The 12157-nt window shown below is 36.9% G+C and overlaps 1 protein-coding gene across 1 annotated transcript in view; it reads left to right on the forward strand.

Moving 5' to 3' along the window:
• The window catches only part of cacna1sb (calcium channel, voltage-dependent, L type, alpha 1S subunit, b), a 51986-nt gene that overhangs the window by 32762 nt on the left and 7067 nt on the right, over window positions 1-12157 (forward strand). The window contains exons 26-36 of the mRNA XM_049485928.1: window positions 694-852; window positions 1399-1509; window positions 2022-2105; window positions 3791-3838; window positions 5542-5568; window positions 5684-5809; window positions 6808-6873; window positions 7926-8017; window positions 8116-8275; window positions 9416-9543; window positions 10557-10653. Coding sequence (XP_049341885.1) covers window positions 694-852; window positions 1399-1509; window positions 2022-2105; window positions 3791-3838; window positions 5542-5568; window positions 5684-5809; window positions 6808-6873; window positions 7926-8017; window positions 8116-8275; window positions 9416-9543; window positions 10557-10653 — 1098 coding nt within the window. The remainder of the gene's footprint in view (window positions 1-693; window positions 853-1398; window positions 1510-2021; window positions 2106-3790; window positions 3839-5541; window positions 5569-5683; window positions 5810-6807; window positions 6874-7925; window positions 8018-8115; window positions 8276-9415; window positions 9544-10556; window positions 10654-12157) is intronic.

The following is a 12157-nucleotide window of genomic DNA, read 5'->3' on the forward strand; positions in this document are numbered from 1 at the left end:
CCCAAAAATCAGTGTCTCAGAAACTTTGAATGTTAAATAAGACCAATTGGTACTTTTGGCAGTGTGGGCAGTGTGCCAAGTCCTGCTGGAAAATAAAATCTGCATCTCCATAAAAGTTGTCAGCAGAGGGAAGCATGAAGTGCTGTAAGATTTTCTGGGAAAAACTGCACTGACTTTAGACTTGATAATAAAACACAGTGGATCAACACCAGCAGATGACATGTCTCTCCAAACCAACACTGATCATCAGTAAATTTTACATTTCATTTGTAAATCAAGGAATCAGAGTCTGGAGGAAGAGTGGAGAGACACACAGTCCAAACTGCTCGAGGTCTAAAGTGAAGTTTCCACCAATCAGTGATGGTTTGGAGAGACATGTCATCTGCTGGTGTTGGTCCACTGTGTTTTATCAAGTCCAAAGTCATTACCAATTTATGGTTGTAAGCCAAAAATAAACACTTAAAATAGACCACTCATGTGTGTAATATATCTATATAATATTCTGAACTGAATTACTGAAATAAAGTAACTTTTCAATGATATTTAGTAACTTATATATACTATCATTAAATTATTCAGTACAGTTTTTTTAAACTTGCTGGGGTTTAATATGCATTATTATATAGTCACTCAGCCTTTTCCACTAGTAATTATATTATATTATCTTATTGTCTTATTATTATTCCTCTCCAGCGTCAGTGTGTGCAGTATGCTCTGAAGGCTCGTCCCCTCCGATGCTACATCCCGAAGAACCCTTATCAGTACCGGGTCTGGTACCTGGTGACCTCCTGCTACTTTGAGTATCTCATGTTCTTACTCATCATACTCAACACCTGCAGTCTGGGATTACAGGTGAGTGTGATTTCACCACCACATAAAACACACACATACAGTGGAGTAAAACAGTCTGAAACCACATTCATTATAACCTGGACATGAATGAAGCTGTAAAATTAAATATTCAGTTAAAAATATAATAAAATAAAGAAGAAATATTTAAGATTTGACATGTTTTTCCAGGTGAAGCTAGTTGATTAAAGAAACTCCAGTTTTTGGTACATGTTCAGATGACTCCTAGACACATTTAAGGTTTTGGCCTTAAGCATGCCCAGACATGCCAAAAGTCATGGGATTGCAACATATAAATTCATCATGAGATTTGCCTCAGAGGAAGGCTTGGGATTGCCACACCTGTATAAGTTGTGAGCTGTTATCTTGTGAGTGAGGTTGAACACTGGCCAGCATGCTCATGGCAAGACAACATGAATCATGGATAATTGGAATTTGAGTGAAGTCTAATTATAAGACAAGCTTTAAAATCATGCTGAAATATTACATAATATTTTACAGTAGAATTATGCTCATTTCTGCTTGTTTGCTTTTTGTGTTGTATTGTAGCACTGCAACCAGTCAGACCACATAACCAAACTTGCGGACACTCTGAACGTCATCTTTACTGTGCTCTTCACCTTTGAGATGATCGTCAAGCTCATTGCCTTCAAAGCAAAGGTAGTTTCCATGATTTATTTTTTTTTTTTTATATATATGTTCTAGAAATATGTAGAATTATATGTACAGTTTCACAAAAAAAAAATTGTAGAAAATGCTATTAAAATTGCAATTTAAAATAAGAGCGCAGTTTTTTAAAGGTTTATAAATTCCTTCTGAAAGATTTTATCAATTTTTATTAATTAGGTTATGGATGCATTTAAAATAAAATTTAATAATAAGTTAAAACATAACTGTTATATCAATACGTGTTACAATTATGAATATGTCTATGTCTAATATGCTGAAAATGTCTCTGTTAATTATATAGAATGTCAGTTTTATGATGGAAAAGACAAAGTAAGTAAAGAAAATTGCAGAAAACATTGTAAATAAATTTGGAATCACTATTTGGCAATTTCAGGTGTCTATTGCCCTTGATTTTTGAAGTATTTATTACCTGTTTATAAGGATAGTAATATTTTAAAGTGGTACCCTAAAAAATCTATGTATTCACTTTGTGGGTTATTTAGGGTTACTTTGGAGACCCGTGGAACGTTTTTGATTTCCTCATTGTGATCGGCAGTATCGTGGACGTGGTCCTCAGCCAGGTTGATGTGAGTATGAGGAAGAGCTAAATCATCTGCAAACTGTTTAGACGTATTTATCAATTATTATAATTTAACCCCAACCAGGTATCTCAATATGGCACAATGCCAAGTCATTCCCATAGCTGGAAATGACCCGTGTTTTGTATTTTAAACCTGCATCCAGATACACGTTATCCCGAGACAAGCCGAAGCGGTCAGTACCAGCACTAATTCACGGGACAGAGTTAGAACTTTTCTCACTTTTGTTAACCAGCTTCCATCCAGGCCCGACTCATCTCATCTTCCTGCTGCTTCAGACTTTTTCAGCACACAGTCTGTTTATCGATATGAGTGGTGGTCACCTCATCACGCTTCCATTGGTTATGAAATCCTGTCACCACTATGTAGGCCTGTCACAATAATTAGCATATCGACTTATTGCGCAGTATATTCACAGATCAAGCACAACCGTATGGCCACGTCCTTGTTTTTACAGCCATTAGCCATTTTTCAGATCCACTGAGCATGTGGGATATATTAAAATATATGGACATTTGAGCTTTATGTTAATAATACTGAGATATGGAGCTTATCATGTTATACATCTGTCCAAAAACTAAAGCTGAAGCTCATGTGGACTATGCAACAAGACAACGACCCAAAACATTCCAAGAACTGGCTCAAAAGAAACAAATGGAAAATAATTAGACTTAGTGATAAGATACGGAGCTATGTACTGAGATACGGAGCTTAAATAAGAACCTCATACCAGCTCTATAGCATTTAGGTGAAAAAGTCATGGTTTGGGACTGCTTGGCTGCAGCAGGGCCTGGCAAGCCCTCCACCAGGTAATACATCATCTGTCCAAAAACTAAAGCTGATGCTCAGGTGGACCATGCAACATGACAATGACCCAAATCCTTCCAGTAAATCCACCAAGGAATGTCTCAAAAGAAAGGAATTGAACATAATCATTTAATAAGTAATTTATTCAGTTTTATCCGTTTAGTTAAATAAGCTCCATACATATGATTAAATATGTTAAAAATGTTCAAAATTTTTCCTGACTTTTCCTGTTTTCATTATAAAGACTATATTGAAATTCTGTTTGGGATTAGATGCTAGTTGGGTTTGAGTATTGAGGGCTTGCTGTGGTGAGCAATTCAATCCTGCCTTTTCTGTTTCCCAGGAAAGGTCCAGAGGTCTAAAATGCAGCCACTATGTGCCACTAGAGATTTATGGTTCGAATCCCGGTTATGCAGCTTGCCATTAGCTGCCGGAGCCCTAAGAGAGCACAATTGGCCTTGCTCAACATGGGTCAGAGGAGGCATGCTATAGAAATAAAATTAGAAAAAAAAAAAATCTTTAATTGAGTATAGTTGCATAACTATTTAATTATCTTATCAGTGGTTAATTAATTATTAGTAATTAATCATTAAAAAATACGTATTGTGACAGGCCTATCACTATTGTCCAGTTTTATTCAGCTTGGTTCACCACTCACAGCTGTTTTAATCAATCACTGCATGTCTCTGAAGCCTCCCACCACACCTTTTACTGTGTTCTGCGCTGATTTTTTATATTTCACCATCGTATCCATCACTGTTTGGTATGATATTATTATGGTATTAAAAAGTATGGCATTGTTATGTTGTCCCATTTCCATCCACTCTGTCACATCACCATCTGACTGAGCTGTGTGTTTCCTCCAGGCTGCTCTGGAGTCTAGTGGTGGACTGTACTGCCTCCACGGCTGCACTGTAAATATCAGTCTGCACTGCATGGGCCTTGCTGTGTGTGAACAGGTTTACTGACAATGGTACACGCTGACGCTCTAACTCTGAAATCAAAACAGAGAAACAGAAAAATGAATCTCATGTGCTTGCAGTAGTTCAGCAAACTAGTGATAAAACTAATTGTAGTACAATTGTTTTTTTTATACATAACATGAGTAAAAGTAGAAGTATTTTATATATAGAAATACACTCGTTAACAAAAATGTAACACACCACGGATTCCAGCTAAACTCATGCAGTCATGTCTTAAATATTATGCGAATATGTAAATGATAAGGCACTGGGTCTTGCCAAAAGAGGGTGTGCTCTCCTGTTGCTCCAATAAAAAGGCTCTAATAGACTCTCGTAGCTTTTGGGTAGTGTACCTCTTGGTGAGAGATCATTGACCAGACAGTGCTAGACATGCACTCAAAGACATTTTGTCCCATCGGCTGCTGGAGCCCTGAGAGAGCACAATTGGTGATGCTCTCTCTGGGTGGGTAGATGGCGTTCTTTTCCATCATCATTCTAAAGGGTGATGTGGATCAACACAAGGCGTCTGTGAGCTGATGTATCGGAACCGAGTCGCTGCGCTTTCCTCCGAGCACATGTCGGAGGAGGTGTGTGCTAGTCTTCACCCTCCTTGTGTTGGGGGGATATACAGCTGAGTAGCAGCTGAATGGGTGGAACAGTTGGCCTATCTAAATTGGGAGGACATGGGAAAAAATGGAAAAAAATAAATACATTTTGCCTAGATTCCAGATTTGAAGAGAGACGCATGATTGGACCAAGTTAAGCAGAATGTCATTTCAACAAATTTACGTCAATCTAGGCCATCCATTCTCCAGCCACCATAACCTTCATCTGCAGTGGTATTGTGAATGAGGAAACCTGTACTGCAGGAGACTGGAACCAGATCATCTTTAGCAATCAATCCAGGTTCTATTGGAATCCAACAGTGGTCAGGTTTGATCTCCCTCATGGCAAGGCTCCTAACTGGCTTTTTTCAACATGATAATGCATCATCATTACATTCACACACATATATAGTTTAATTCAGTGGCAACGACTCCTTTTTGTCAATGAGTGTATAATAAGTCATAATTCTGGTAAAAACAAGCTTCAATTGAAAACGTGACTTAAAAAGACATTTGAATTCCCATTTGGTCATTTGATTAAATTGTCAAAATAATATAACAACTATAAAACTATACTAAACTATAGTTTTATAGTTTTTTTTGGACGTTTAATGTATATTTAAAAGTATACACATATGTTTAAAAGCATTTATCTCTAAATTACATCAAATAGAAAGAAAAGAAAGTAATATTTTACTTTTATTATTATTTAAGTAATGTTTTATATAGTATATGTCTACTTTTACTCAAGTACAGCAGTTTCTCACTTTACCCACCCCTGCTAATTGTAGCAAACTTACATGTTTGAAATGTCATTTTTTAAAGCAAATTTAGATAAATTGGAAAACTCTAACCCTTCTAAAATGTATTTTTCCAGTCTAATTTGCTTGCTGTACAAAAGTGAAACTGTACACAGCAAATTTGCCAAATGTGTTAAATAACACTGTGAGTGTTATTTCACTGTGTCGCTGTGTGAACTTTACAATTTCTAATCATTACAAAAATAGTTGGAAATGTAATACCTGTTTTAACTTATTTTTCTCTTTTTAGGAAACAAACCCATTGCAGGCCATAGCTGTAAGTGCCTATAGACATTTGACTCCATGCTTTTGTTTTTTACATGTCTAATTATGATAAATCTGTTATTTCATTCTGACCACTTACTAAATTCTGCATTTCTATTCATCCACAGTATGAAGAAAACGCCAGAGTATCCATCACCTTCTTCCGACTCTTCCGTGTGCTCCGTCTGATAAAGCTGCTGAACCGCTCTGAGGGCATACGGAACCTGCTGTGGACATTTATAAAGTCCTTCCAGGTCAGTTATGGGGTTTAGCCTCTATCCTCACAGAATGTTATGGGCCAGAAGGAGAAATATATTTGAAGTCACGGGCCACACTCTGTAATAAAACAAATAATGAAATATACCACTTTAAATAATAAATTTTGTATTATTATTTCATTTACACACCATTTTACTTGACTTACTATCTTTATCTTTGACAGTGTAAACTAAGATTTTTCAAATTGATGTCTCTTAATATTAAACTCCTTAATTACGGCAACTTTTAGACTCTTTGGCCCGTTTTTCTGCGCTAGAAATGCTCACTCTCTCCGCTTTTAGACTCTTTGCCCCGTTTTTCTGTGCTAGAAATGCGCACTCTCTCCGCTTTTAGACTCTTTGGCCTGTTTTTCTGAGCTAGAAATGCTCACTCTCTCCGCTTTTAGACTCTTTGGCCCGTTTTTCTGCACTAGAAATGCGCACCCTCTCCCCTTTAGGCTATTTTGCCCTGTTTTTCTGTGCTAGAAATGCGCAATCTCTCCGCTTTTAGACTCTTTGCCCCGTTTTTCTGTGCTAGAAATGCGCACTCTCTCCGCTTTTAGACTCTTTGGCCCGTTTTTCTGCGCTATAACTGCGCACCCTCTCCGCTTTTAGACTCTTTGCCCCGCTTTTCTGCGCTAGAAATGCGCACCCTCTCCGCTTTTAGACTCTTTGCCTCGTTTTTCTGCACTAGAAATGCACACCCTCTCCGCTTTTAGACTCTTTGGCCCATTTCTGACACCTAGCGTTCAAACTTTGAATCTCACATTATAAAAACCTGCTTAGCAGCAGACCAACTTTCATTCTATTTCTAAAATACCTCGCGGGCCGCTCCAAAAAAGGAAACGGGCCTCAACTGGCCCGCGGGCCATAGTTTGGACACCCCTGATATACACTATACAGTATGTCCAGAAGTGTGTGGACACCTCTTTTGGTTTAATTGTGCAGCGTAGAAAATTTAACAGTATCTCTCTCTTTCTCTGTTTTTTCCCCAGGCGTTCCCTCATGTGGCGCTCCTTATAGTAATGCTGTTCTTTATCTATGCTGTCATCGGGATGCAGGTGAGCTTTTTGCTTTTTTGGACCAAAAGCAGCTGCTGCTGTCTATGTCGTGCAATGTGTAGCTACATTTCTGGGGAGGTGCGGGTCGGGCTACAGTGTAGGGTACATGGCTACATGGGATTTTAACAACTTAGCGTTGTGTGCTAGACATCCTGTGATCACATGTGTTCTCTCTAATGGCAGGACTCCCAAAAACTCTCCACCAGATTGCAAAACTTCCTCTGTCTGCCTGCCTCCTAGATTTATTACCAATGTTGCACTAAATGGGAGTAGCTGGGATTTACAGGCCCATCTGCCTCTTGTATAGTTTTCTTCAAATAAACCAACCCTTACTTTAATATTGTAATCACTTGCATATTTAATCATTGCATTCACACATAAAGCTCTGGAAAAAATAAAGAGACTACTTCAGTTTCTGAATCAGCTTCTCTGATTTTTTTTATAGGTAAATGTTTGAGTAAAATGATTTTTGTATAAACTACAGACAACATTTCTCCCAAATTTCAAATAAAAATATTGTCATTTAGAGCATTTATTTGCAGAAAATCATAAAAATGGCTGAAATTACAAATAAAAAGACCTGAAATAATGCAAGTTCATATTCATAAAGATTTAAGAGTTCAGAAATCAATATTTGGTGGAATAATCCTGGTTTTTAATCACAGTTTTCATGCAGCTTGGCATCATGTTCTTCTCCACCAGTCTCACACACTGCTTTTGGATAACTTTTTTTTTTATTCAAGCAGTTCAGTTTGGTTTGATGGCTTGTGATCATCCATCTTCCTCTTTAATATTTTTCAGAGGTTTTCAATTTGGTAAAATCAAAGTAACTCATCATTTTTAAGTTTTTTTTTTTTTTTTTTTTTACTTTTTCCAGAGCTCTGTAAGGCTTCATTCCAATGTTTTTTTTTCACAGGTAGTCCTGTGGTGATAGGGTAGAAGATGACAAATGTATAAGGCTATGAGAGTATCTAACACAGTGTAGAAACACATGGTCTACAGTCAGTAATGATAAAATGCACTTATTAAACAATCTCTCTACCACTCTGTAGGTGTTTGGTAAGATAGCGCTGGTGGACGGCACAGAGATCAACCGGAACGCCAACTTCCAGACATTCCCACAAGCCATTCTGATATTATACCGGTGTGTCCGAGGTTTCCTAGACTAAATACAGTACCACATACCAGATACTACAGAATACGATACAAATAAGACAATCTGACCTCTGATTGGCCCTGCAGAACGGTGACGGGAGAGGGCTGGCAGAAGCTGATGCTGGCCTGCATGTCCGGGAAGCTGTGTGATCCGAGATCGGACTACGCTCCCGGAGAGGAGTACACCTGCGGAACCAACTTCGCTGTCTTCTACTTCCTGAGTTTCAACATGATCTGTGGCTTTTTGGTAAGTGAGCATTAGGCTTCTGATCTTTTTAAAGAAAACAGACTGAGATTATTAATGTTATTTATACTGATCAAGCATAACATAATGAAACATAGTGAGACATGCTGGTGGGGGTGTATGAGGTGTGGATCAGATACAGCAGTGCTGCTGGAGTTTTTAAACACTGTGTTTAATCATCACTCACTGTCCTCCACTCTATTACACAGTCCTACCTGCAGCTGAAACACCCTGTAGATAAAGTAAAGCCAGAGACAGAAGCTCTGAATCTGATGCTGCACAGTTTACAGTGTTGCTCATCCTCTAGTTCTTCATCTGTGCTCAGAGGATGCTGTTCAGAGGATATAGTACCGTGTTTTGGACCATAAGGCCTAAATTATACATTATGTAGGTCAGATAAGTCAAAGTATTACTCTGCAAGGCAAATATGGCCTACAGGTCAAGACAAATAAGGCCTGCTCTTTAAAAGAATGAAAAAATAATAATAAAAATTAAATAAAATCTGAAAAAGAAATCTGAAATTGGAAAATAACCAACTAAACCCTTACTCCTAACCCAGAATTCTTACAAAAATATATTCTAATGAATTTCAAAAGATAAAAAACGAAAAAAATCATCACAACAATAAAAAAAAAAAAAAACTAATATTACACAAAAAACGCAAACATCCCGGTAGAAGAGAAGGAGCAGCGGGCAGCGTAATGGTTCTAGCGAAATAAATAAAATGTAAATACACAACAGAGTGCCGTATACCATATAAAATCACTTCGATGTCAGTAAGCAAAACCTGAATTCATACATACAGCACATCAGATTATAAGAATATTAAGAAAGGATTTTAAGTATGAAAATCATTTTTAGTCTGAAAAACACGGTATGTAGAGAAACAGATACAGGACTACAGTCTGATAATAGAACTATAAAGTGTTTATATAAAAATAGAAAATGAGTGAAGAAACAAAGAGGTGATCATAATGTTATGCTTGATCGTTCTATTAGTATTATGCATTTTTCACTTTATATGAGAAGATTTGACAGTAAACCTTATTATTATAATACATTATGTGCAAATTTACTAGGAAATATTACTAGGAAATCAGCTCTGTTGATTGTTTATTGATAAAAATGTCACTCTTTCTGTAGATTATCAATTTGTTTGTGGCTGTGATTATGGACAACTTTGACTATCTCACTCGTGATTGGTCAATCCTTGGCCCACACCATCTGGATGAGTTTAAGAAGATCTGGGCAGAGTATGATCCTGAGGCGACGTAAGTAACACATCTAATACCTAGTTCACACTACAGGATTTTAGCCTGTTTATTTCAGTGTACTGTTTTTTTGTAGATGGCCACTCAACGCTCACTCAGTTGTGTAAAATATATTTAAATATGGCTACTTTGTAAGGTTTAGGAAAGGGATGTATTTCCTCATCTCACTAAACTGTGTCTATGATATAATTATCTCATTCTCAACCGTTACTTAGTAGTGAAAATTATCAAATTGTCAGCTTTTTTGAGGGATTTATGCAGCATGTAACCAGCAGGGATCCATACAAAAATATTTTATTTTGTCAAGCGAACTCATATGTACTGTATATTTAAAATTTTGTATTAAATCTCCACTAGGTAGGATTGAGATTTTTTGCTCGTGGGCTCCCCCTACAGTCGTAGAGTGTAATAAATGTTTCAGGCGGATTAGTTTCTCTTTCTCGTTTTTGGCTTTCACAGACATATTCGATCTCTTTCCAGCTTCTGCCAGAGTGTCTGTATGTTAGTTTGTAAAGAATGTTGTAAAACTGTTAAAACTAAAGGTCGGAAAGCAGGTCGCAGTTCTCGCGAGCATTGGTAGCGGCCGCCTCGGAAAACTTACAGAGTCTGGTTTGAGCTCAGAGGAGCTCCGGCACAGACACGGGAGCACCGCTATTCCTCCTATTACACCTCAATGCAGCGCTGCAGTGAGTTTCAAGCTGTGATTTTACTTCTTTAAAAAGATGAAAAATCAAGGAAATCCTACCTAGTGCTGCTTTAAGTATATAAAAGTATTATTATTTTTTTATATAAATTTTAACTGTTCTGTAGACTGTAGTAACATCATTAAATTAATACATTATATATTAATCATATATACAACAAGTATTAAAAATCTAATTGAATAGAAATCATTGTAATAATTGTAATAGTTTAACATAGTTTAACATGATGCCACTTGCTAGGATATTGCTAGGATGCTTTTTTTTTTTTTGCTTCGTATGACTGAAAAATGTCTTGTCCTCTGCATGCAGTGGGCGTATTAAACATCTGGATGTTGTGACTCTGCTACGAAGGATCCAGCCACCGCTGGGATTTGGTAAATTCTGTCCTCACCGCTCTGCCTGCAGGGTAAGACAATTAGGATCATCATTTTAAAATGCAGATTTACTATCATTACAATACAATGATATGCCAAAAGTCATGGGACAGGATATAAGTCGTTGTCTGTTCACATGGACAGTTCTGGCCAGAGTTACTGGTCACAATCTTTTCCGCTGTGTCATAAACTCTGATCATTAACCCTCTCATGCATGAATTATAATAAACTCAGTCAGGATTTTTTTTCTAAGTGTTTTTTTACATCCTTAGGGATGTAAAACAAGGTTTGAAAAAAAATATATATTCTATCTTTATTCGATAAAGAAATATTTATCTGTCCACTCAAGTGTACTTCATGCATTTTTTGTTGTAAAAAAAACACAAATGTAATTCAGTTATACAGTTGTAATATGGTATTCTGTTGGAATAGTGGAACTGAGGAGGATATTGTGACACAAGAAAATGTCTCTGAACCGTAGAACCTTATAGAATCTTGATTGTGACTGGTATTATCATACTGTATTCTTGTCAAGTCTCTGAACTGTTAAGTGAGCATATTCTCTTATAGTATTTTATAGCATGTATCATATTTCCTGTCAAATCATGCTTGTTGCTAATTTCTGAGACTATTTTCTATGATGGTTGCCAAAGCATACAGGGCACAAAGCTACAAGACACTGCATGCAGATGTACTTGGTTCTTCGTGTGCTGGCATTTTATACTTTCTTGAGCTGGGGCCAGTGGTTTCCAGGGGCATACTGGATATTGGGGTGCCCTTAGTTTCAACAGCCTCATCTCCTTCATCTCCGTTCCTCAGCCTCAACTCCCTCAGTAACATTTCCAGACTCACCTTCACTATCACTGCTTGACCCTACTTCTCTGCTTGCAACTGTCTGTACTGGCAGACATTCCTCAATTAAAGAAGTTGATTTACAGCCAAAACATTAAACAATATGAATTATTTTAAAAACAACACTGGAAGTAATTGACATTGCATAAAAGTTGAAAAATAGCTAATGATGCATGATGTACAATTAAGTGGACAGATGATTAATCTACAATTCCCTCAAATATAAAATAAAAATTTCGAAAATCTTTACATAATATGTCACCTTAGATGTTACTTGATGTAATTATATATTTTTTTACCTGCAGTGATATAATTTTATAAAAGGTAGAAACAAAAATAGCCAAGGTGTTTGGTGGTTTTCCCTGTCTGAACGGCCATCTTGATTTCATTGACTTCTTTTTCCCATTACAATGACCAACCAATGGGATTTTTTTGTATAGGATGATGCAATAGCTTCCACTACAGTGGACTATATGCAGCAGTGCCCAAAATTGCAAGCATATTTAAAGAAAAAAAAAAAATTAAACAGCTGTACACTGTAGTGACCTCTATGCATGAAAGGGTTAATATGACCATGCCATGAACATGCTGTCCAGTGTTCAACCTTACTTACAAGATTTTCGGCATGTCAGTGTATTATAGTATAAAGCTATAAAATCATACACTGACTATGTATAGGATGAT

Source organism: Astyanax mexicanus, chromosome 12 (genome assembly GCF_023375975.1).
Source record: "Astyanax mexicanus isolate ESR-SI-001 chromosome 12, AstMex3_surface, whole genome shotgun sequence".
NCBI classification, from domain to species: domain Eukaryota; kingdom Metazoa; phylum Chordata; class Actinopteri; order Characiformes; family Acestrorhamphidae; genus Astyanax; species Astyanax mexicanus.